The sequence below is a fragment of the Bacillus rossius genome, chromosome 1 (assembly GCF_032445375.1).
Source record: "Bacillus rossius redtenbacheri isolate Brsri chromosome 1, Brsri_v3, whole genome shotgun sequence".
NCBI lineage: Eukaryota > Metazoa > Arthropoda > Insecta > Phasmatodea > Bacillidae > Bacillus > Bacillus rossius.
Genome location: NC_086330.1, coordinates 56138654 through 56166270, shown reverse-complemented (window position 1 = coordinate 56166270; position 27617 = coordinate 56138654). Strand labels below are relative to the sequence as shown.

Here is a 27617-nt window from a genome sequence, read left to right as displayed (position 1 = left end):
GATGCCAATATTTTTCAAAGTTCATGTGTGCCCATAAAATTAATTGCTAATAACCATACAGAGAAAAAAATTATATGGCAGAACCCAACACCTTCCTCCACAAGATTCTGTAGGCCAATTCGCATCCGTTTTGTACATGAAACTGCAGATGTTACTCTTGATGAAATTAAGTACATTCAGGAACAAATAAAAACATTGAAAGAAACAGAAGTGCCAAGTTTTCATGGAGCTGTGAAGATTCGACACACTTTACTGTTAACAATGGTTGACGGAAAAGTCTGCAATGCTGCAACTGGCACGACATCGACAATGAGGTGTTACATCTGTGGATCTACATCAAAAGATTTTAATAAATTATGTAAGGATTTCACAGAAAACCCCAATACTTTAACGTTTGGACTGTCCCCTCTGCACACACGGATCAGGTTTTTGGAATCAATTTTGCGTTTGTCATACAGAATACCAATTAGCATTTGGCAAGCAAGAAGTAAAGAACAGAAGAGAATTGTTGCGGATACTAAAAAGAACATTCAAAAAATGCTTAAAGACGAACTTGGATTATTGGTTGATGTTCCAAAGCAAGGATTTGGAACTACGAATGATGGGAACACATCAAGACGCTTCTTTGCAGAACCAGACACTGCATCACGAATTACTGGCGTGAATGTTGAACTTATTAAAAGATTAAAAGTAATATTGGAAGCTATTTCAAGTGGGCACCATATTGATGAGACGAAATTTCATAAGTATGCTTATGAAACAGCCAAGATATATGTGAGCCTCTATAGTTGGCATCCCATGAGTCCAACAATGCACAAAGTATTGATTCACGGAGCTGCAGTTATTAAAGAAGCTATTCTGCCTATAGGCCAGCTATCAGAAGAAGCTGCTGAGGCTAGGAACAAACATTTCCGGATGTACAGGACGAAGTATTCCCGAAAATTTAACAGAGAAGTGTGCAACAGAGATGTCCTCAATAGGCTGCTGTTAACCAGTGATCCTTTTTTGAGCTGCTCTACACAGAGGCGAAGGAAAACAACTAAGCCATATAGCAGCGAGACTCTGGAGCTTCTTCTGCCAGAGATGGCTGAAATTCGTTCTACCAAAAGAAGCGAAAATGGGTGCGATGAAGAAGCTGAATATAATTACGAGGAAGCAGAGGAGAACCGTAGCTGCAGCTCCGAAGACTCGGATTAACACAGCGCGCGTTCATCGTACAGACACAAGAAATTACAATGAAGGCTGAGAATAAACTGAACTCATTTTTGTAAATAACTTATCATCTATAAAGACTGCTATGAATACAGAAGTAAATGTAAAATGAATCTGCAATGTGAATAGCTTTCCACTTAATAGGCTTTGCTTTTATTTTATTGCTGAATCCAGTTGTTCTTTGGTGCACAAGAGCTTCATTTAAGTGTTTTATTGCAAAAATAGTTCACAAAAAGTCGTATAAACTGTTTGACTTCAAATAATCAAAAAAAATATTTTTGGCCAGGATTTCGGTACAAATACTCCACTGTGCGGCGTCCCGATGCCGGGCGCCCTCTCAACCCCCTCCCGCACGCGGCCAATGAGCGCGCGGGCGAGCCGGCCACTTAGCGCGCGGCCAATCGCGCGCAGCGGCGGAGGAGGAAGGGGGGGCAGAGGACGCCCCGCGGCCAATGGTGCGCCGGCGCCGGCCCGAGGGTGGAGAGGACGCCGCGCGTCCCCTCGCCCCCTAGTGCGCGCCCTGGCTCCGCACTCGGGCGCCGCGATGCAGCAGGGCAAGTCGTTCCTCATCAGGGACCTCCTGGGAGACGTGCTGCGGGAGCCGGCAGGTGAGCGTCGAGCCTCTATACAATAGGCTGAGTTCAGCTGCAAGTTCACCTCGGCAGAATAACTGGAAAACATGTACAAGTGCTTCCCAAGGCTGGCATACGTCTTTGATGTTTGGTCTGAGCAAAATCCTTGTATTCCATACTATAATAAAACTGTAGATCAGTCGTGTCTGTACATTAAAAAATATTTAGAAAAACTGACTGCGGGTGATGTAGGGACTGTAACGGAATACAATAAGGCTATTTCTAAAAACTTCGTCGGTCTGTTTGAACATGCTAATCTCCAAAACTACTAAACAAATTTTGATGGGAATTTCACAATTAACTTGAGCGTAGCTTGGGGCAATATATAGGATTTATTTCATCAAAATAGGTTTACGGGAAAAAATAGATACATTAATTTAAATTTTAGGAGTCTTCTCAGCTCAGTACATTTCGTAAAAAAAAATGTCAAAAGACGGAGCTTCCTTAGTTGACTTTTAAAAGGTGATCACAGAAGTTTTCGGATGTTTACCTCAGTGACACGAACATCACGGCGTAGTACACCAAAGTATCAATAGATAGCGCTGTTAGTTTTTTCACCTCAGTGACAGAAGGTTTTTTTTCTTAAGTTTTCGTCAGTGACAGATTTAATGTCATTTCTTTATGTCCACCACATGGCCATACAGTAAGGTCTGGAAACTTCCTATCCTTCACCTTGGCGAAACCCACTCGCTTACAAAGTGAAGCTCGCAGCTGCTAGCAAACTAAGGGTGCTAATTACAGTTTAATTTAGAACTTCGTCAAAATATGGCATTGCCATTGTAACGCGCTATCGTTTTGTGGGTTGGTCACGTCTTGCCTGTTACCTGCCTTCCCACAAAATGAAACTGAAGATTGGCGTCCCAGTTTAGCTGTTGCGTAGCCTTGATGCACCGTTATTGTGCAAAAAATTGGGACTTTAAAATCAAAATTTCCGTATCACAAAAACATTTCATTGAAATAATTGGGGGTAGTAAAACGTTATATAATAACATTGCTACAGCGGCAAATATCGCGGTGGTTGAAGAACTTCAAACAATTGAACATAATTCAGACGCTCAGTGTGCAATCTAAAATATTTTATTGTTAACAATAAGAATTTTTCTCAGCTTCATATTCAAAGACATATACCAGACTTGGAAAACACTTCACACCGTAAGTCGTATAGAGGTTTTCAACTTATTTTGTCGTCATGAACCTGCAGCTGAAATTTGTCGATCGAATTCAGACTCGTCCAATAGAGTGAAGCGGTCCATGCACTTACGAACCTAGCTCGTAAGTCCATCTCGGTGAACGGATCTCACGAGCAGGACTCGTGATTTGTTTTTTACCATACACGATACGAACGCACTCCTAACTTTTCTCTTAAAAATCGATATTTTAAATTATCTTTTCGAAGCAATTATCCCAGGCGAATTAAGTGTGTTCACGAGGAGAAAAAAAAACACCATTTCGGGCTAAAAAGTGGTTACAGCAAAGAACCAGCTTAGAATTTGGTAGGGGTGAAATTTGATGGAGGTAGGAGGGGGAGGTTACAACTAGAGGTTTTTGGGTGGCAGGTATGGAATAAATTCCCTTTAAATAAAAGGTCCGAAATTTTTAGAAATAGTACCCCTTAAAGGACATCTTAGAAAAAAATTGTGTTCCCTTTCTGGTTTTTTTTAGTAATGATGTTAAGGGGACTCCCATGGACAGAATACAGCATACTGAAATCATATTTAGGGTAGTTTATATGGGGATCCGGTTATCTTGAACTACGAGTAACTAAAGTAAGTAAATATTCGCGAATTAATTTCGCTATAGGCTAAATCTAAATAAGTTTTTACCTTTTTGCTGCTTCTGTGATTGGACCACAATTTATATTAAGGACTCTGAACCAATGAAAACCCGCAACAAAAGAAGTATCGAATGAAAAGCACCCCAGTTAACAGGTGTCACGAGTCAATAGCCAATGAGAAGGTATAATTATCCAGAGTACATAGAAGGTATTTGATGTTTAGCTAAATTAAAAGTGTTAGAATTCACCATTTAAGCCTCTAACTGTCACCGTAATCTACTTAGGGTCATAAATATATTCGGGGCTTGGAACATTATTTAACAAAACTGCAGAAAAAACACCCTAATTCTAAAAAAAACTGTTTAAATTGGTCTCTAGTTGTTATGTTTTGCATTCCTAGAATAGGACAAAAATATGTCACATTAGGCTTATAATTAATAATAAATTCCCTACATATGTTCTAGCTATAAAATAAAAATGAAAACTTAAAATTTTAATTTTTGGATATTTTATCAAAGTAAATAAGAGACACTAGGCCAGAGAGGAAGTCATTGAAACCGAGAACTGATCCAGTCCCTACGAATAACGCTTCGTTCATACGAGATGCATTCTCTTTTTTTTTAAAAAGTACGTTTATTTACTGTAATTTATAGTACCCACGAGTTGGTGTGGGAGCAAGACATCGAAACTGAAGCACGGCAACACTGGCAAACGTCTCTCATTGATACTCTCGTTCTATCGTAATGGCAACGTTGTTATCACCTTCTCGTTCTAAGCTGGCGTTCTTCACGTTACATTTCCACTGACATCGTCGCTCGCGTTTGCAGATTATATAATTTGTCTAAGCGGCATAAGTTTTTCAGTTTGAGTTTTAGAGTTTTTAATTGTAATTCAAAACCGTTTTTTATTATTTAATAACTGATAAATATTTATAATCAAATAACATTCGCAATAAAAAAAGTAAAATATAAAACTCTCGCCTGAAATTCTAATTAAATGCTTCCGTCACACAGTAAAAAAAAATTTGTAATATTTATTGTCAAGAGTGTGTTGGAAACATAGTTTGTTTACATAATATAAAAGTAAAGTAGTTATGAACTATTTAAAACAGTTAGGAATATAACATGTTATCTCACAATAAGAACATTGGTTTCAACGTGAAACAAATTCAGTTGAATTGCCTTTTTCCTATTTTATCAATCACAGCTACTGCTATAAATATTCGTAATGTTTATTCATAATCGTAAATTCGCAATTTTTCACGGTTTGTCATAAAAAAATTCAAGAACGCAAATTAATTAAAAAATATGAAAACATTAACGTACAGAGAACAAGCATAAATCAGCTACGTCAAACAGATAAACCCAACGAGGTACCAAACAGGTATTATGAACAACTGTTCGACGACAGCACAGACTAACACAATCAAACTTAAACAGAACAATAATTCCGTGGAAAGAATCTAGTTATATATAAAAAAAATAACAACATAGACGAATACAGTAAGCTAACAATGACAAGACAGTTTCAACAACAACAGTATATGCAAGCTGACAACGAAACCTGGACAACTCAGCAGATATACGAACACAACGATGAAGATAATAATAGATATTATGGACAACACTCCTACAACACCGACGAACACAAAAGGTTTCGTATGACAAAAAGTTGCAACGTTTCAGGAACTGCTATCTGTTCCCGTCATCAGGCACAAATAGATTGATATCAGACACTGGAAAAAAAAGGAGTTCATGTATATTCGACCTCCTAACCTAGCAGAGCCAAGGGCAGGCGAGGGCTACCCTGATTGGCCACGCACCTAGTCAACTTGCTTTCGTGATTTTTTTTCCATAACAAACAGTACAAAACTTCAATGTCGTATGTCCAAGAAATTGCATTAAATCAAAATTCCCCATAGCATGAATCATTTCAAAGACGTACCATTGGTACTAGTTTTGAAAACTGTTGAATTTGAGACAAGTTGCATGGCACAGATTATAAATGCTTGACGCTATTTCTCAACTGCCACTTCCTTCTTTGAAACATTTTACTACCGTTCTGATGATGATTACCATGATGATAATCATAATTATCACGGCGATAACTTAAATGAGTAAAAAGCAACGAGGTTGCTGTAGACATGGACACGATCAATTCTGAGCTTGGCGACAACAGATTACGGCGCCGCAGGAACAAACTGTGACGGATATACAATTTTACTAGCAAAGTTTTCTTTAACTTAATTTCCCCGTCCTTTATGCCAACATTCAGGGTTAGTTTGTGGATTTATATTTTTAACGTATATCTTTATATATATATTTCTTGTGTGCGTGTGTATGTCACTGAACTCCTCCTAAACGGCTGGACCGATTTTGATGAAATTTTGTGGGTGAGTTTACGGGGATTCGAGGATGGTTTGGATTCACAATTGGATATTTTATCTCGATTCTGAGTTAATAAAAACTAAAAAAAAACACGCTTTAAAAGCAAAAATTGCAACGCATTATTAGAAGCCATTAAGTTTTGCTATTGTAATGAACTAAGTAGAGAGTAAGAAAAAAATAAAGATCCTGACAGTTTATAGTGTCGCCATATTTGTTTCAATTTTCAATACCCTTTTTGTATATTACAATTTAAATTGCAGAAAAAAATCATGTTTCATAGCCACACAAATAGTGAGTGTGTGTCATTTCTCTTTGTCCACGAGGTCTCGCCGCGTCAATTTTCTCCTTGGAGCGAACCCTTCCGCTTAATTAAATAAACAGCTTTTATCGTTGAATGATTTCATGATTTATTTAATGAAAATATGCTCTCATAAAAAAATTAGTTAGATAGACTATCAATAGGTGTCTTTCTCTCACTCTCTCTCTCTCTCTCTCTCTCTCTGAAATGTATGTAGCTTGCTCGCGGGTCAGTAATGCAGACAATCTTTACATTCTAGCTCGAGACGGAAAAAACAGTAAATGTGGTTTACAAATACATTTTATGAAGTGTCTTCCCGTTATTACATTTGAAAGTAGAAACATATTTACTCAAAATTTAGGTAGTAACATATTTTGATTGCAAAGACTGAAATAGAGGTGAGAAAAATTATCATTTGTGAACATAAGAAAACTACTACAATGTAGATTCTGTTATGTTATAATGTTTAAATTTCTAAATGGTGCAAGATAATACAAAATTCCATGCGGAAAAAGTCGTGGGCAGCAGATACGTATAGTTATAGGTGTGGGGCTATCCATGCTGATTTTTCATATACTGCATGGATGCGAACATGTAAGAATAATCTATCTATCTTACTATAATAAAACAGTACTTTTTCTGTCTGTCTGTTTGTACGCGATTTTGATGAAATTTTGTGTGTGAGTTCACGGGGATTCGAGGATGGTTTAGATTCACAATTGGATATTTTATCTCGATTCTGAGTTAAGAAAAACTAAAAATTACACGCTTTAAAAGCAAAAAAACTAAGCATTGTTGATAATTAGCCTCCATGGCAACGGGCTTTTGCATTGTTGTTGCCTTCTGCGTAACCATGGGAAAGGTTTTTGGTAACGGCAGTGGCGTGCCCAAGAGGAGGGGTATGTATAATGAGAAGATACAAAATGTCCAGCGTAGAAATACTTACCGCCATATCCATATCTCACAATAAGTACATTTGGGCAGGACAATGTCTGTCGGGTCCGCTAGAAAGATATATAGAGAGATAGAGATATAAATAGAAAGATAGAGAGAGTTATAGAGATATACATAGAGAGATAGAGAATTAGAGAGATAAAGAGAGATGCTTAGTATACGTTTAAAAAATTACAAAAAAAATTGATTGAGGCATTGCAACGCATGCCGGGCATTATCTAGTACTTAGTAAAAATTTATTTCTACTTCAGGAATTATGTACTACAACAGAAACAATTGTCTCGAAAGTAGTTTTTTGCGAAGACTGTTTAGAATGAACGTGCATTGTTTTGATCAGCGAGACTTGTAACATGTGTTGAAAATTTTACGTGTCGTTTGTGTATTAGCGTCACCTCGGATAGTCAAACATCAGTGGAAACAAACGTTTACTTTCTTCGGAATGTGTTTGCCCGGCAGCTGAGCGGGTTGTGCGGCTCTCCGGGATCGCTAGCTGCTCGGCGACAGGGAGTACGTGGGTTGGATTCCCTGCAGGGGAATAACATAAATCTTTCCTAAACTGTTTCTGGATCATTTGAGTTAAGTTCTGGAAATACAAGCCACCTTCCATGGGGGGAAGAGGGAACATGTCATGTGAGTAAAGTCGTCGCATCGTGCTAAGGATGCGAGAGTCGTGGGTTCGAAGCCACCATGCTCTAATAATAATTTTAATTCCCATAGAAAATTTAATAAAGTTCACGTTAGGTCTAAAATATAATATATTTAGAGATAATATTGGCGAATATATATATACATACACGTAAAATATGACTGTTTACAGCAGTAGTGCTTCCTGAAAACGATTCCAGCATACTCTGGTATACAACGCCAAAGATGATTGATGACAAATCGAGATATTTATCCCATTTTAGAGGGATTTTCATCAAGAAATAGTTATAAATCGCACAACGAGATTTTTGTTCATAATTAGTAAAATATGGGCCACTTTTTTTTTATTCTTTAAAGTCTCCCATTATATTTGTTGGTAAGATAAAAACAAAATACGATATAGGCAAATTCGGCTTATCGAGCATTTTGTATCAGTGGTAAGCATGAATACACGCGACATGGCAGAAAACGATATATTCACATTAATCGAACGTAATTTTTAAAGTTATTTTAATAAATCGTTCTTATTTTCATGCTGTCAGACATTTTACAGTTAAATGGAACATTTCCGTATTCAAATTGGCCTTTTTTATTTAGTAAGTCTCGCAACACAAGGATTCGCTAGTGCATCTAATGTTTTAAGCGTCTTCGCTCGTATTTCTCTGTCGGAAAAAGTGACTCTTTTGTTTGGGTGTTTGATCCAGTAAAAGTTTAGATTAAGTTCGATAGGTCAAATGCTCTTTTTGGCTATGTTTTTTCGGGCTTAAAACTGTTGTGTGCAAAACATTAGATTTTTTTCTTCTCACGCAGTTTATTAAATTTAGCTATCTACTAGTCTTAGAATAATTAAGCACGTTCAGTACAGAGGGAAATCAGTAAGGAATCGGGTATGGCATATGGAAGGGACCATTCTAGCTTTTGTCCGGAGTGAGTTTGAGAAACCATAGAAGAATAAAAACCAAGAATCAAACCTCGGCCCTCTCGAACATGAATCCAGTATTGAACAATTTTGCCACCTCATTCGATGTTGATGGACTTCGTACTCAAGCGGATTGTGGATTGGTGTATTTGATAGTTTAGTTTCAAACACTTACACTGCCATGTATTCTGCAATAAAGTTCTCACTCTTATTAATTCGCTGGCACAAATTGACAGAAACTATAAGTGCAGTGATTTTTTTAAATATTCAAACAAGCATGAAACTTATACTTTTGCATATATATTTTGTTTTTGAACCTAGCTATATATTTTGCTTGCGTATGAACATAGTTATTCCGGAAATTTACCTAAAATATTTAAGTATGTGATTTCTTATTTAAATTGAAAATAAGAACCACGTAATATTTTACAGCCTATTTCAATTCGTTAAATTGATATTCCCCTTTGGAAATCATATTTTGAAATCTTATTTATATCAAAAACTATTGGAAATAAAACTGAAACTTATTGGCCAGTTTTTTATGTTATAGAGTTTTTTATCATATTAAGAAACTCTGTGAAAATAGTAGGTGTGACATACTTTCATTGCACACAATACTTGCGCCTTCCAATTATTTATAAATATTTTATGCCGTCTTAGTTAAAGTATGACCTAATGAATAAAAATCCTCCTCTTGCAACTGACTAGAGCAAACATTTCATTTCCTCAGGGTAAAACACGAGTTAAAAGTTTGTGACTGTAATTATCAAAACTTATGGGAGGTAGTCAATACCTAATGCACTCAAAAACGTTAAGAAACCAACATTTGGATGACTTCACTCGACAGCCACAACTTAAGCGCATCAAGGTAGATGGTGTTCGCTTTCCTGATGTGTATATTCTGTCTCAGTGGACAGAACATTTAGAAATTCACTTCGGATTAACTCTCCGATATGCAGCAGACTGTATTTGCCAGAATTATCGCCACAAGTACCAACAAAGGTACCGAAAACACATGAGTCTTTGTGGATATGATTAAACTAACTGAAAGTAAAATGTATTATCTGTGTTCTAAATTTTCTCCTGGTGAAAACTAATCGGTGTGCGACTGCCTGCCGTAATTATGTACTATACTTCTGTGCGCAAGAAGTGATTATCTATGTTCCAGGCATTGTATCACTAATTTTGAGATTTTTGTTCATCGAGTAATACTAATTAAAATATAGCATGAGATATACATATAGTTGTAAGTAATACATCTTCTATACAATAAAAAATGTGTCATTCATATTACTTTTATATAAAGAAGGGGATTTTGATTAAAATGCGATTTTCGTTGTAAAGAACTCTATAGCATAAAACGCATATAATTTTTAGTTTGGCTTTCATTAATTTTCATTACTATGCACAAATATACATTTCCAAGCCTAATTTTCAAATGGAGAATATCACTCTCAGGAATTTAGATAGTCTTTAAGTAGTGTATTGTGTATTTTATACCTAAATTTCAGTAATATTTTAGGTGATTTTCCGAACAAATGTATGTAAAGCAGGTTATATATTGCTCTCGTTTCAGAAATGCAACCTCGACAAAACGGTACAAAAGCTATGTCTCACAACGTAATATCATATAACCAACCTTAATGGTTCAGTTGGTTGAAGTGCCGAGCTTAGAATGAGAGGATCTGGGTCTCATCCCCGGCAAGGCGTTGAGTATGTGGAATTTTTAAGTTTAATTTAAGGTTAGGTATACTTAATAAGTTGCTTCCCCGATCAACATAACGGCTTAAAAGCAGGGTAGTATACCTATCAGACGGATCAAATGAAGTTAATTAATTAGTTGAATATTGTGAGTGTTGGTAGACACTTGGTATTGAAGCAATGAAACTTCTCGACAGCCGGTAGGGTAAGTAGAGTCGATGAGTCATCAGAGAGTAACGAAAAATGCAACGTTTGGGAGTGGGGCACCCGATGGCATGATGACGGAGAGGGCGAAGGCGAAGGAAAACAACGAGTAAAGTACAGTCTGAAAAATTGTAAATCACTTTACACGTTTTTCGTCGCCATTTTAAATGAATTTTTGAATTTTTTTTTAATTTTGTTAGTGTTTTATTAAAGCGTTATGTTTCACTTCTAGCGCGCAGGTTCATTAGCATGGGCTTCAGCGGTATCAGGCCCTGCCATCTTGATTTATCCATTTTTTATGCTATAGTTCTAATTTTGAAATATTTATCCCAATTTTCGGGATGTAAATGGATAAATAATATATCCCAGACCTTCTGTACCTTGTATAAATGACGTATTCACCAACAGGCGCTAGTCTGTAAGCTCCGCGAAGGAATGACATATATTCTTTGACGCAGGGGACATTCAGCTGTCCTCCAGTTCACGAAGGTTGGCCTCAAACGAGTAGCAGAGTTGATTCCTAATGCCGTGTCAAACCAACAAATTTAGAGCTTGGGAGCTGTATTGCAAGCAGTGACATACGAATATTTGAGATTGCGAGACGCGGAGAGGCCTTGACGGGACCTAGAGGATTGTCGTGGAGCCACGCCTTGTCCGCAGGGGAGGAGGAGGAGGAGGAGGAGGAAGAGGAGGACAAGGAGGCGGCGGCGGCGGCGGGCCGGGGGCGGCTGGAGGGCCTCGCCGGCCAGGAGGAGGACGCCCCCGGAGGCGGCGGCGGCGGCGGCGGCAAGAACCGCAAGCCGCGGCGGCGCCGGACGGCCTTCACGCACGCGCAGCTCGCCTACCTGGAGCGCAAGTTCCGCTGCCAGAAGTACCTGTCCGTGGCGGACCGCAGCGACGTGGCGGACGCGCTCAGCCTGTCCGAGACGCAGGTCAAGACGTGGTACCAGAACCGCAGGTGAGCGCGCAGTGTGCGCCTTGCCTCTGCCCTCGCAGGAGATTCCCTCGTAATACTACAACAAATATACTGGAACTTTCTATTAAATACTGTGTGTTTCTTACAAAAATTGGAGCATAATTTTATATTTTCATTTCTGTCGCATTAAAGCATAATTTTCTAAACCATGGAAAAGGAAATCAAATATATACAATAATTGGACTTTATTTATTTATTTTTTCGCGCTTATTACGTGCGCAGTTAATACTGGAAAGCTATTCAGGGAAATACTGGAGGTACTGGGACAACACAATGCATGCATTTCAGGGCAAGAATACGTACCCAGCATTACTGCGAACGCTTTTTTTTTTTGTAGTTATACAGTTGTTTTCATGTAAATGTACAAATTTAAAAATATCAGTAATTTTACATGAATAAAAATTACAGCGTAGACTATGCTGCGTGGGGTAGGTCCACGGAATCTGCGGCTCAAGGGTTTCGCACTTGACGTTAACCGACACGAGTTATCTGTGGAGGGGATTTTTATGCTTTCTATGTTTATACATCCATACCATGGGGGTAAAAAAAACACCATGTATCTTTATATATATTTGAAATATATTTGAAACCATATCCATGATATACTTTTTTCTCTCCTTTACTTGATACTAGAGCACTCTAAACATTATGTCCGAAGTGGAATTTTTATATACAAATGCACTTATCACAAAAAACACTCTCACAAATAAAAACCTAACGCTTTTGTCTTCAAGACATAATTTTTTTGTATAGTAAAGAAGTTTAAGAATAATGTGTTAAGTTTCATCAAACCAATCCTACTGCTAGCGAAAAAAAAACACTTGAAGGAATATTTAAGTTGAAACAAATCGGAAAATTCCTCTCCTGAAAATTTTGTTATATAGTGTCCTATAGCTCTGTAGTACAGATATAGAGTCCTTATTTTGAAAAATAAAAATTTTAAATTTTCACATACCTTATGTGAGGAAGTGTTTTATCAAATGGGGGACAGCCTTCTCTGCACTCTCTCCCCCCCCCCCCCCCCAAATCAACACTTATGACATAAAATTAACGAACTATCGCCTTAAGGCTGGGTTTAACGCACAATGTTGGTTGTTTAACTTTCTTGTCATTACTATCTTTGCAGGGATTGTCCTGAATCAATCACGATATTATGTTTTGTCTCACATTTCCTCAACAAATATTCACTTAAAGTTATCTAGTGGTGGTAAAACGTCCCGTGACCTTTTACAGTTCGAAATTAACGTTAATTTGATATCTAGGAATGAAATTCGGGCTCCTAGGACAAATGCAAGAGAGCTATTGAAAAAATATACAGGAAAATGTCTTAACATAAACGACGATATAAAATGAACTTACCAATTCGACAAGAGAGACCAAGCCCTAAAGTCCTATATGGAGCTAGATGGTGGAGTGAATAGACCTCTGTAGCGCAGTTATTGTCACGTCGGCTTGATGCATGGGTTCTGGGTTTGAGTCTCGCCCATGGCATGGGTGTGGATTTTTACACAGAAAAAAAATTCTGAACTTTTACAAAAGATTATTTTGGAAACCAATTGCCAAGAAATGTTTTGCATTGCTACAAAAAAAATATATTGTAACTTGCACAACACATGGCTATGGTTATTTTTGCATAAATAAAAACAGTTTTTCGAAATAATTTTAAGTATTTCATACGAAAACTGGCGCATAATTTTATATTTTTATTGTTTTCCATTTAATCATAATGTTTTAAAAACCGTGGAAAAGATAATCAAATAGTCCATAATATGACTTTATTTTGTTGTATCCTGCTTAATATGTGCACAGTTAATAATTAAATGCTATTCAGGGAACGTTTTTACGAACAAATAATTTTTGGAGGTACTGGGACAACACAAAGCATCAATGCCCGGGTAATAATCTGAACCCAGTATTACTGCGAAAACTATTTCGTAATGATACAGTTGTTTTCATGTTAATCCACCAATTTACAAATATCTGTAATTTTACATTAGGCCCTAATATTTCTATTCCATTTATAAAAAAAATATTTACAGTGTTAGTGTCTAAATTGATCACAAAAGATTTTCTCTTATAATTAAAAAAAAGTTTTAAAATCGGACAAGTAGGTTAACTGTCCGTAATAAGGGGACGCACAAATTCTAAAATTACTTTCAAAATGGTAACATTGTTTATTCAGTTGCAATATTTACAAACTACTGTTGATTTCATTGAAGCAACAAAACGGGACAAATTCAGTAACCCTCAAACAACGAGATTCATCACAGAACATTCTCTCGGTCAGTAACGCGACTTTCCTAACTTTCCTAGTTACAAGTTTACCGCACGGACGACTTTGAGTAGTGAACGTGATGTGAATAAGTATACGCTGGCCATATCTTTGTTAATTTGGATTTAATTTTTTTTTTATTGCAACAGATAGTGAACGGGTGACCCGAAAGCTGTTGTTTCGCCGTGGGACGTAAGAAAAATGTAGGTGGGCCTGCACAAGAGACAACGGTAGGGTGATGCTATGAGAATGGAGCATCTACGGAATGCGTGGTTGTAGGGAATCAAAACTACCCGGAGAAAACACACCCGCCGGCTCATGGCATGCTTAGCAACACGATTCATGCTTTTACAGTTCGTTTGATGTTGGGACCACGTGTTTATTATTAATGTTAGCATACAATGCTAACTAAAGATAATAAATTAACAAGTAATGATAAATCTCCCCACGTATTATACTTACAAGAGATACTGATTCCACTATATACACTTATCACATTAATTATAAAGGGGTTGAAAGAGTTACCTATTTGAAGGATATTTTGTGATTTTGGATGTGGTTTTATTGTGTATAAAAGAAAAGTGTTAATTCGACTGACATATTGAAGCTAAAGGTTCCAAGCTTTAAAATAAGTGGAAAGCGTACAATCGACGTATTATCTAAAGTGTTTCACAAAAATGGTATACGGCATTAAAGTTGAAGCTGAACCAGTAGTTTATTGAAAATAAAAATGAATGTATTGATGACGGAAAGCCACGCGTCTGGGTAATGTCTAACTGAATAAAGTTCTACAAACGCTCCAAATATCGTCGCTAAAATAAAATTATTTGATCATTCTTCACAAATAAAGGAGTAACCTCTTTTTTGTGGTGTTTGATGCACGTTTGGTATGTTCAGCATTCCCTTTTAAGTCCTTTAAGTTACATTTGCAGTGGTTTTAGTTTTATTATTAGTTGAGTGTTTTTTTTTGTAATACCTTCATTGCTGTGTACAACACTTAATATCAGATGCCTCTGAATTTAGGCAACTGCTTGCTTCAAACTGGGTGATTTGAGTATTGCATACCTCCCAGACGTCGAAGTATTTTGTTCTAAATTAATGCTAGTTTTTCTTGAAAACAATGGGGTAAAGGGTAGTACAACCAGACGATCGTTTCCTTGTTTTTGAGATGTAGACTAATAATCAGCCTTTAAAAACCACATTTTATTTCCATGGCACGAAAATAATTGAGAAAAAGGGTGTTACTCTAAATTATTTTAACGAAATCTATTACTTCGACGAAAAGATTTGTAACATTAGTATAGCTTTTTTAATTAGAAATTATTCAAATGCTTGTTATTCCATCGTAAATACATGCTTTGTTCTTTTCAATAAACGACTCATTCAGCTCCAACTTTAAAGGCTTATACTAGTATTGGAATCACTTAAGACTATTGTTTTCAACTATTTTTACGTGATGAAACTGTAGCTAAAGTTGGTCGGTTGAATTTAGACTCAGCCTGTATAACCAAGTTTTTACCATATTGTGATTTCTACTTGGTTTTTATTATACTCTCATACAATCCGAGATATATTGCACTGTAGTGTGGAAGTCTTACCAAGGAAATGGTTTCAAAATGCTTGAAAATTTACAAATAAAAGTATTCAAGATATTTTATGTGAAAAATATCATGTGGATAAACGAAATTTCAACTACAATCAAATATCATCAATACATAAAAATCATTCTTTAAAACGTAGGCGATCAGCCCTAGAAAATACATATACATCAAACCGTTCAAGTCCTCTGCTAAAAATATGTATAGTAAAACCAATAGTTTAAATTTTATTTTATTAAATCACCTAAACTTTTATTTTCAGGATAAGTTACCACAAGTTTTAAAAAAAATAGGTTTAATTTCTCTCTCCATCTCCTAGGTTTATTAATCCACCACTTAGTAAAGTTTATAACTTATTAAAATTATTGTATGGCATATGTAAAATTGTATTTGTCATGTAATTTTGTTGTATAGTGTATGTCTTGTTATTTTATGTAGTGCCTTCCTGTTAAGGTTTACACAAACTGTTTGGCTGGCCTTTAAATAAATATATTAGTAAAAAATATTTATTTAGCTTAGGTGCGCTTTCGATTTCATAATTATTCTACGATTTATCTGGTGAAATATTCGTTGTCAGGTCATAAACATGGTATGAATGCATTCACAATTAAGTATTCTTTTCTTTTTCCCATGTGGTAACGCTGTATTTCAATATACCCTGGAGGTAAAGTTTACCATTTAAAAAAATTGAAATTTTTTCAGGGTCAGAAAGGTTTGATTGATACCTTTTTTCAAACTTATTTTCAGTATTTTTCCCTAGCTACAGAAGTTTCTTAGATTTAATTTTAGCACATTATTATTGGTAATCTTTGTAAGACGAAAATGTTTTATTCAAGATAACAGTTTGGTATTTTAATTGCACCAATTGTATTTCATAACAAAAATGGATATGGTTTTCTTTGCCTCCGGGGTAAATATGAACATGTATTTATATATTTTGACCACAAACTGTTGTTCAAACATTAGACAGTTTTAGTCAGTGCAAAACGAAATTGGCTTGCCGTAAACGATCTACTTTCACCAGCTGTTGTTCTTCTTTACATTTCTCTGCTGGCAAAAAATCTGCTTTCTTAACTCTTTCCACTAACTTGAAGAAACATTTTGCACGTCTAGAAATTAATTCAAAATTATAACTTTTTATTACAACTGGTTTATTCCAACTCTGAAAAAGTAAATACGGATAATGCCTTAATGATGATGCTGTTTTTTTAACATAAGATATTTACGTTTAGAAAGTCTTTACATATCTTCATAAACCATCCAGACACGACTCTGATTTTTATATTAGTATTCTTAATTTACTATCATCGATTAGAACAAAGCATTTTTTTTTAACTATAACAAAAAAAATTAGCATTTAAGTTGCAATCAAATATGGGTTTCTTTAGGTTTAAGAAGAACATAGATATAGTTTTAAATAATACGAACTTAATTTTCAGTTTGTTTTAAAAATTAAGTTCAACTAATACGAAATACTGGAGGAAACCACACATATGTATATTACGTGTTTGTTGTCAAAATGTTAAGGTGCAGTTTATCTCTGTTGCATACTTCAAATCTCAGAAACTATACACTTAATTATATTTTTTAGAGAGACTGCTGTGCTCTAACTATTTCGAAATGCTTTAAATAAAGTGATCTTTATATAAAATTAAATTTTTTTTAGGTGTTGTAACTTTCATCATCTTTAGCATTTCACTTAACATCATTTATTTGTATGTTGTACCTTTATCCACTTAATTTATTACAACACATCAGAATCATCAAAAAAATTAAAAATTATTATTATTTGCCTCATTCCTGCGCTGCCTTCGGGTCTAATGGCTTTTGTAACACATTGTGACGTACTAAATTCAATAGAAAAAAATACAGTTTTTATATTATATCGATTATCTCAAGTGTGTCTTCTAATTTTATTTTATTTTAAAACATCAAGGACATGAACAATAACAAGAATTGAATATTTTTAGAATGTTTCATAAAATACTAATTTAAGTAAAAATTATTTACTACATAAATTCTGTCATATTGTCCAAACTTTAACACACACACTAAGGTGATGCTTAAAAGACCAAAAAAAAAAATTATTTTTATTTTTGCTGTAGTTCACCCCACCGTTTTGTTCTACCTGAAGAGAGAAACAAAATATATTTTTTTCAATTTTTTTTTGACAATTTTTAGGGGTTGCTACCAAGCTTTGAAGTTATAAAAAATATTGCAAAATTAAAATTTTTCAAAAAAAAATTTTTTTTAGGGAATTAATATTTTTTTATCACAACCCAGTTGTTTGTGATTGTTCAGTATAAAAATTTTATTAAAACCTAATTTAAATACTAAAATTATCTCTATTTGGTTTTTAATTACATAATAAAATAACTGGTAAATGGTAAAAAAACTCAATTTGGCAAATAATTATTTTTATTTTCTTTTCCTTACAAATATATATCAAACATGGTCTTGTAATACTGTGATGAAATTATATATATATTTTATATATATTATGTATCTGAAATTATATATATATTTTATATTCTTAACGAACAGTATAAATTTTTGTTTTAACGTAATGATGCAATAAAAATACGTACAGACACAGTCTTTTAAAAACTATTCGAATCAAACCTAATCAATTGCTATAGTCCACTAGGCAGACAACAATGTGGATTTTTTGTAGTCTGGATACTTCTGCCTGAATGATTTTACAAGTAATAAAATGTACTGTTTCTGGTCTTCATTAAGAATAAGAATTTTATTATATTCTTGTATAAGGGATACTCCTCTCTCTGCAGTATCATTTACTACCTTGAATGACTTCACTATTTCTTTCATATTGACATATTCTTCGTCTTTATTCCAATCTTCAACGTTTTTTTCAATAAACTTTGAATCGATTCCGGCGATGGAAAAGAATCGTTTTGTATTACTGCTGACAAAATCATTCAGCCCTTTCTTATTAATAGTGTCCAGGTCATTAGTGATGCGCTTTGGAGAGAATTCAGCTCCTTCTTTATTCAGTGCTTCCACCATTTTTTTTCTTTGTTGCATTTGCAACGTTATCATCAAAAAAAGATAGATCAATCAGTTCTTCAGAAATGTACCATAAATGGCCACAAATTTTGTTCAATGCCTTTTTTGCTAAAAACACTGTTGACTTCCTCATATTTCTTTCCCTGAAACTAAAACTGGAAGACGATCGACTACTTCCTGTCCTGTAATATCTTCTAACATTTTCCCATCCCAGTGCACAGTTAAAGGTACAGCAGCTGAAAACTCCTTTTTTTTTATATATATATTCTGCTATGCTCTGTCTGCATTCAACTCGCTGGCAGCGTATAGAAGAAAAATTTAGATTATATTTTGCAGGATCACATCCCAGCCGATTTAAAGTGGATGTAAGGACAATAGCTGCTTTGCGATCACTTATTTTTTCAACATCCAAGCTTGTAGTCAATTCTCTGTTAAGCAGCTTTTTTCTTTCTCTTTTCTTTAGTCCTATGTTTTGTATTTCCCCAGATTTAGATGTTGAAGGCCCCTCAAAGTCACTGTCGTAATCATGTGAGGATTCATCATCGGAATATATGCTAGGAATTTCTGATTTACACGTGATTGCCTTAATACTATCACTTTCTTTTGTCTTAAGCACCTCCATTCGAGCCTTTTTACGCTCTTGCTCTTCTTCCTTCTTGGATAGTTTCTTGTCAATGCCACCTATTTTCCCTGGACGTCCTTTTCCACGCTGCAACACTAAAAAGACTCTATCTTCTTGAATTAGAATCATTTCCAGTGCCTTTGCATGCGCTACATCAAATAAGTAATCTAAATTGTAATTCCATGTTTCTTCTTTTAGTCTTAATACTGCTGATCTTTTAGGTTTGTTCTCTTTATTTTTCTTCAGATTCTGCCACTCTTTGAATAACTTTTCTACTTTATCAACAACATGAATTTGCTGTCTGGTAGGTATCCTACCCTTATTCCAAACGACTAGCAAATCTTTAGAGGTCGAATAAGCAGCTTCACGAATCATTTGCTTTACTTGTTCTTTATAATAAGAAAATACGGACAGTACTTACCGTTTAGATGGAAGTTTGGTATGAATGAACGTTTCAGATCTCTGTCCGACCAACCATATTTCTGTCTTTTTCCTTGTAGAAATTGCAGAGTTTTTACTATGTTCCATGGTAAATACTAATAGTTATAAAATTAGTAACCATAAATTATATGACTTTTCAGTTTAAATTCATAAATTTGCAGCCTACATAGATAAAAACTTTTCAAGTAAATAATATTTTTTAGTTTGTTGTGTAATTATTTGGTTTACTATTTAAACATTGAATACAAAAACACTTACTATGAATTCACAAACCAAAATCACTTTCAATAACCAACTTTAACCACACACTCACAATCATAATTACTTTTAAAAACACTCTGGATAAGCTACATGAACAACTGCACAGATCAGACAGGCACACTGCCCAAACATGTACTGACAGGCAACTCACACATGACCTCGGCTGTGGGTTGGTTGGTGGGGTGTAAAGGGGGGGGGGGTTTGTGGAGGGGGGAGGGGTGAGGTTGCTTGGAGGGGAGTCTCAGCACGACAATGTTCCCTTAAACGTGTAAAGTGGTGGTTGGTTGCTCAAGTATTTTAAAATTACTTATTTCCTTATATTAAAAATTCATGTGCTGCAATATTGGTAATTTTATAAACTTTAAATGCTAAATTCAATTTAAATACAGCCAAAAAAAAAATTCTAGACCATTTCACATGTGGGAGAATAAAATGAGAGGGTGAACCATTAAATTTTTTAACCTTCATTTTTAAGCATCACCCTAACACACACATATATATATATATAATTTAGTTAAGAAATTAAAATAGAGATTTTTTTCTTAACGGGCTACTCAGTTACTCAATTTTAAAATATAAAAATTATCCATGCTCATTTAGATGTGATCGTTACGTTTGCATTAGGTTTGGTGTGAACTTAAGAACATAGCATTTTAAGTTATGAAACCAAATAATAGTAAATTTTACTTTCAAACGTGTTTACCAAACCCCGGTGAAAATTTTAAATTATGTTAATTAATTATATTTAAAAATCATTTCTAAAAAAATATTATATTTAAATACAGTTACAACAGAAATGGAAATATGTAATTATTTTCAAAAATCTTCGATTCCATTTTTGGTTTTCTGGTAATGAAACACCCCGATGACGTTTTCAAAGAAACTGTTCTTACAACTTGTAAAAAAAATATATTAATTTTCTTCTACTACGAATTCGGGGATGAAAAGATGAAAACATGTGGTTAAACGGGATTTAAATTTAAATCTAAATTCCTCTAAATAGTTTTAATATCACGGTGCAATTCCTTCGAAGTGATCTCGCGTTTATTTATTCCTAATCTTCAAGGGGTGATGAGGGGTAAAATTAAAGTAAAGATGGTTAACGATGGGATAAGAGAAACTTTAAGATATCTACAAACATCATAAAGCATCCGCTGATTTTTGCTTAAAAATGTTCACCCACAAGTGTCTAAATAATCGTATAAAGGCTTTGCAAAATGTTATTTGCAGTCAATATTTTAAGGAAAAAAATTTATTAACTTTCCTATTCTGATGATTATTTTTGCTCCAAAAATATTTTTCCAAAAATATTTTTCAAAAGAGGTGAAATGATCTAAAATGGCATAACCATGTTTTGTTCTAAGAAACCTAGAGTATTTTTATATTATTTTTTCAGGAATAAATCAAACGTAAATTTGGCTTTATTAAGTGTTCCGATATTCCTTAGAGACGGAATAAGCTAAACAAACTACATGCCTACAGATACCTAGCTGTATTGATTAAAAGTAAGTGAACAAAACTGTGAAAGTTGAGAATATTTTTCTCCTTGTTTTTCGATTGAAGTATTTTATACAATTATACCATCAAATATTCCACTGCATTATTATTTTATAAGAAATACCAAACATTTTTAAACATGCATATGAGGTATCCATTCATTTCAGCATAAACAGCTGCATACTAGAGACATAAAACTCTGGGTGGACAACTTGCGCATTACGGCACATTCAGGTTTTTAATTAGAGCGTATTATTCCGCATGAGATGTGCTTAGGCCTAATTAAAGAATGCTTCAAATGCGCAGATTATTTTAAATACTGGTAACAAACTTCCTTAGTTGACTCGTTGCAAAAACATTTGTGGAAACTATATGTACATACGTATAATCTACTCGACTCCTATGGGAGTTAAAACCTTGTTAAAGTGTTAGTTATGAGGGGATTCGGAAAAAAACATATATGTATATACGTAAACGTATTTCTGATGTAGTTCATGTGCTTGGATTAAGCTTTATTCATAAATAGCCTACAGTATTCTGATCTGCACAGTAAATGTGTGACCACTGGCCAATTATAAATAGTTTAGTAAAATAATTAATCTGCGAATCGCAGTTAGCAAAATGTTTTGCATTGTTCCGACAACTGTTACTGAAAATTTGCTCAAAAATAATATAGTTCGTGTTTGAAACTTGGAGGTGAGAGTTCAAGAGTGGATGCTTGCAATCTTTGCCATTTTAATGAGATAGAACCCTTGCCCTTTTTCTTTCCTTCCGATAGTGAAACTTCTATTATATTTTTAATAAATTTTAAGCCAATTCCTTGTTGATGTGTTGTTAACAATTTGGTTTAACAATACTCATTTCATGATGGCATTTTTCTACGATTCTTCTAAGACCATTTAAAAAAAAACTTATTTTATTAGCCTTTATACAGCTTCGGTTTGTTTTGTTAGTCAAATGTATTACAGAGTGAAATCACCTTTAAAACAGACACCTACTCCAAAGACTAACCCCTCCGTGGTTTGGAAGTCTAGCAGCGCAACACTTCCTGCACAAGCCAGTGACTCGATGTAGTTGACCGTTACAAGTGATGGCATCGCGATATTTAAAAAAAAATGCTCACCAATCACGTGGCATCGCTGTGAACTCTGTGTCGCACGTGCGATCTAGTTCAATTCTTTAAGTACGAACGTTGAAGTTATTACGTAACATTCATTCGTGGATGGCGGTTTTTTTTACAATCGTTGAATTATTCGCGCAGTGTAAAAGACTGATGTGAATCATTATTTCGGACATATGTCATAGCTAGTTTGCATTATTTGTCACAGAAAAAAAAAACAGAAAACACAATAAAAAGATTAATATACAAACAAACAGAAAACAGCCCAAAATCAGGCCGATGTCAAATGTTAAATGTTAATACTGCACAGAGATTTCCCCGAGAAAAAAAATAGTCAGAACTATATTACAGCAAAGTCGAATACAAAACTGAAAATAAAGAGGCAGATGCAGCAAAAAATAAAAACCATTAAATATATACGAACAACAAGTTTGGACAACACAGCGACGGACAGAGGAACCCTACGATGTCAACAAACATAATATGGAATAAAACACTGACAATATAGCGACGTAAATGCGAACACAGCGATGAAATTAAACAGGTAATCAGACAACACAACGACGACAACACAGACAAACACAGTAGGCTCTCCAAGCCGAAAACAGTTGCGACGTTTCGGGAACTGCGATCTGTTCCCGTCATCAGGCACAAACAGACACGCCCACCCCAGTGATCAAAATCACGCAAGCCAGATTACCCAATACTTTTCTTTCAAATCAAACGGGATGGATATAAATTAAGAACCGCCGTCTAGGATTCAACAGTTTTCACTTCAAAACAATATGTTATCTTTAGTTTTCGAAAATTCGCCTCCGTAAAGGATTGGTCTCTCACCCTATGTTGATTACTTTCTCAAATTTTACGTCCTTACTTTTATTTCAGGGCTGTTTATAATACTTTACCTCAATTACTTCCTTGCATTTTTTGTTCTGCCACAAATATTTTCAGCAAATTGTCATTTAGTATAATGACATGGGTGTAAAAATGCGCGCAATTCTTCGTAATTATCATTATTTGCGTGAAGAGTTACACTCGTAATATTACACTTAGTGAACATCTCTTTAAATAGTTGTGCCAGAATAACAAATGCAAGGGAGGCATGGAGTTAGAATTTTAGGAATAGCCCTTAAAAATGTAATTATGAAAAACCGAAAAAAAAAAATCAACATGGTATGAGAGACCAAGCCTTAAAGGCCATAATTTTCTGATACTTTAAAAGTATAACGATTATACCACTACAGTTGTGGTCATTCTTTTAAATGAAACAAAACTCTGAACCCCCGTCTGATGCAGACGATCTATATCAGGCGTACCCACAAACATGCACACTGTTATCGTGGCCAATTTTTCGATTACAAACTACAATTAATTTGTATAGTCAAACAAACTGTTCAATATGACGTCTTCTGATTCTTGTTTTCCACCTTAAAAAGCAGCGGCAGTGTGTCCTACTAAGCAGATGCTAAAAGAGTGGGTTTTGTCTGGTTTCCAGGGTTTAAACACATTTGTAAGAGTTCTTGTGTCTTTATACTCTCTACAAACGACGTATCTGCTTATGTTCGATTATGAAGATTTGTTCTGCCACAAACTGTAATACTTACATTGAACTCAAGTTTTGAATCAATAACCCTTTAGAATAAAACATTTTTACAGATAAAATCACGATGATCCTAATTCAGTTTCTAATGTTGATTGGTAATATTCGTTTCTTTTCCAGTGCTTACGTGTCTTTACACATTAACGCTGAATGTAGATGGATGAAGTCACTTCTGCAATATTTCTAGGTGTTTTTGTGATTTTTTTCGTTTATGAGCTTTGTATTAAGTAGGAGAGAGAAAATCCGAAATAAACCATATTTGCGTCAACAGATTTTAGGTTATACAAATTCCGTATTGTTTATTATTAAAAATTTACCTCTATTAAAGCAGAAAAACACATTAACAGAGACTTTAAAACTGTGACAATTGATAAAAATTTAAGAGTTCTTCTTAAAAGAAAATAAATCAATAATAACGAAAATGATTTCACTTGGAAAATATTTGTCGTAAATAAGAATTATCAATTTCAAGCATTCCGTTAAATTATTTTGTATGCCTTAAGGTGGTAAAATATCCTAAAAAATTGTTGAATTATTATTATTATTTTTTTGTTTTTCGTTCCCTTCTCCTAGTGGTTATCGCAACCCTATAATTCAAGCTGGTCCGTAAGTCAAATCATTTTATAAACCTGCTTTGTTTATCAAGTATATAATTTCCAAACTGTAATGCTTCACTGTGGTTTTGACTGTCACCTTTTCTACAGTTTGAGAATACTTAAATGAATAATTTAGTATCTCATTTTTCATTCCTTTGTGACTATACAGCTGCAGGAGAAGGGGAATGTTTGGTTAAGGAAATGTTTGTTGACAGTTTTCCTTAATATCGACTTTAACCATATAAGCAAAAAACTGCAGTTGGCATTAAATCTTTGATTAGCTGTGAGACAGAAAAAATAATTAAACTTCTTCTAAATGTGCAAACACATAAAAAATGCTTCTCTTTGTTTGGAATCAAGAGAAAGGTGAAAGAAAACGTACCCAATTACAAAGTTAACTTATGAGTAATTTTAATTTATGTTCTCTGGGGAAGGAAGATGTAGGCATTCAGGGATTTAATTTAAAGTTTGAATCTGAAAATAAATATATGTATTTGCTTCATAAATTTAGAAGCAACAAACAATTTTTCACCTTTATTAGTTAGTGTAAACATCCTTTATTCGCTTTGAAGATATTGTATCTCAATGTGAGATTAATTTAAGTAAGATTTAATTCCATAGTCTCATAAAAGTATGTAGTACTTCTAGATAACGTTTTGACGTCAGGTAAAATCTTATTTTAATTATTTCTCGGAATCACTCCGGGAAGGTTGGGTTTGTTATCTCACCAAATGTTCATAGCCGAATCTTTTCGCATTTGCCTTGGAAAGTGTTATTGTGCTTCTCAATATGTAATGACTTCACTGTCGAATAGACGTAAGGGATTATTTCATTGCTTTCTTGGTTTTTCAAACTACTTTTCCCATCTTTCATTACAATTATTTTTTATTACTTAATTTTACGACTTGGCAGAGCACATAACTAGATTTGAAAAATTGTTGAAGACATTTATTGTTGAAGTCAGCTGGAGTTTACAAAAAAAAATAGTTTTTAACCCCGTAATTTCATGTTGGAGCTTGCTTATTAGTATAAGACTTTAAAAATGTAAAAAAAAAAGTTTCTAAAATATATTATCATGGTTCTCATACAATTAATTGGAATAAGTAATTTGAAATCATTATAATGTGCTTCGTGACGAAATGATATAAATGAAGGAATATTTAGAGTAAAAATAATTTAACTTAAACATGGTGATGCGCAAAAACGCACCAATGTGAAGCGCGCGCACTCGCATTATTGACCGCAGTTCACATGCGTGTGGTGGAACGCATTGCCTGCCTGAGGTGGTGTGTTAAAAACATGTACTTAAGAGGCTGGTTACCGTTAAAATTACGTAGTTAGCAACTCCTTCATTTGTTTCTGTTCGTCGCGAATCCCGGGACCACCGCGCGCCAAATGTGTGCCTGTCCTCCGCAGGACGAAGTGGAAGCGTCAGAACCAACTGAGGCTGGAGCAGCTGCGTCAGCAGGCGTCCGTGGAGAAGGAGCTGATGACGCACCACCACCACCACCCCTCGCTGCCCAGCAGCCAACCAGAAGCCGCGTGCTGCCCTCCCTACCAATCGCAGGCCGCCGCCTGCAGCTTCCTCACCACCGCGGCCGCCATCTTCCGCAACGTGTCGTACGTCCACGGCTGCCAACTGTAGCGAGTGCAAAGACGCGTCTTGAGCGGGTTGAAGTTCTCACGCGATGCATAGACTCACACTCCAAAAAACTTTCGTCTACGATCGTGGACTCAGAACATAGACTCTCGTTAATAGGAGTAAACGGCCAAAGAAAAACAGATATTTATGTTTCTGTTCGTGTTGTCTCGTAAAGAATGAACCTCAGTGATATCAATCTTTTGCTACGTGTACTACCTGATTTATGTTCATTTAAAGATCACAACCGAAGAATACTAAGTGTCGCTGATTCTGTTGTGATGATGAATAATGTGTCGACAGCAAATGTTTTCAGTAGTGGTCTAAGTTTATCATTGTTTGTATCGTTTTTAAAACTTCGCCAACAATGCCATATGTTTAATGTTTTTTTCTGTTTGCGAATGAACCCGTTAATAGTACTTGGTTGATGAATCGCAAACTCATGAAATTGAACGTATATTCTAAGAATTGAATCTACAAAGAGCTATTCTGAAAAATTAATTAATATAATGTTAAAATTTATACAAAAACTTAATACGACAGTAGTTCTCGTCTGTGTAAATTTTTGTAGGTTACACAGATAATTTTACGTAGTCATTGAAATAAATGCAAGGGTAATTTTGTGACTTCATTTCAAAAAGCTTTACTGAATTTTGGGTTTGTTTAAGAATTGTTGACTGGCAGAAAGTTATACTGAATACATAAAGTGGGTTGTATCCACATGCAGCTGAAAATAGCATATATCGAATTCCAACGAGCATGAATAAAATCTAAGTGTTCAAATAACTTAATGATTGTACATTTGTAAGATAGCTGTTGACGAATATAAAAAAATTAACTCTAATATGAAAGCTATAGAAAGAAAGTAATTTGAAACATTGTTTAAACTGTAGTTGTCTCTTTTATCATTCATATGATTATGATTTGTATAAGTTTTAAATAAAGATACTAAAGTTATTATCTAAAATTTATTAATTTTTTCGTGCGAAGAATTGTTTATGTTATTCGTTACGTTTATGTATATCTATGCCTAATTTGTTTGTAATTAAAACTGTATTTGACATGTTATTTTTTTACTGAAGTGAAACATTTTCTTTATACTTACCCTTAAGAGTACAAATTATTATCCGACTTATTTCCACTACTGAAACTAAACATGAAGCAGCCACAGAAAAATTTAAGCAACATTCATCTACAGTTTGGTGGGACTACACACATAGCTGATGCATATTTCGTTTTCAT

At 34.8% G+C, this 27617-nt stretch overlaps 1 protein-coding gene across 1 annotated transcript; it reads left to right on the top strand.

Moving 5' to 3' along the window:
* The first annotated feature begins 1083 nt into the window (after positions 1-1083).
* LOC134528302 (barH-like 1 homeobox protein) lies at positions 1084-26381 on the top strand. The gene is made up of 5 exons (XM_063361846.1): positions 1084-1168; positions 1725-1820; positions 9798-9823; positions 11425-11684; positions 26153-26381. The coding sequence occupies exons 1-5, from the start codon at positions 1084-1086 to the stop codon at positions 26379-26381; spliced, it is 696 nt and encodes a 231-aa protein (XP_063217916.1).
* Positions 26382-27617: the final 1236 nt, after the last annotated feature.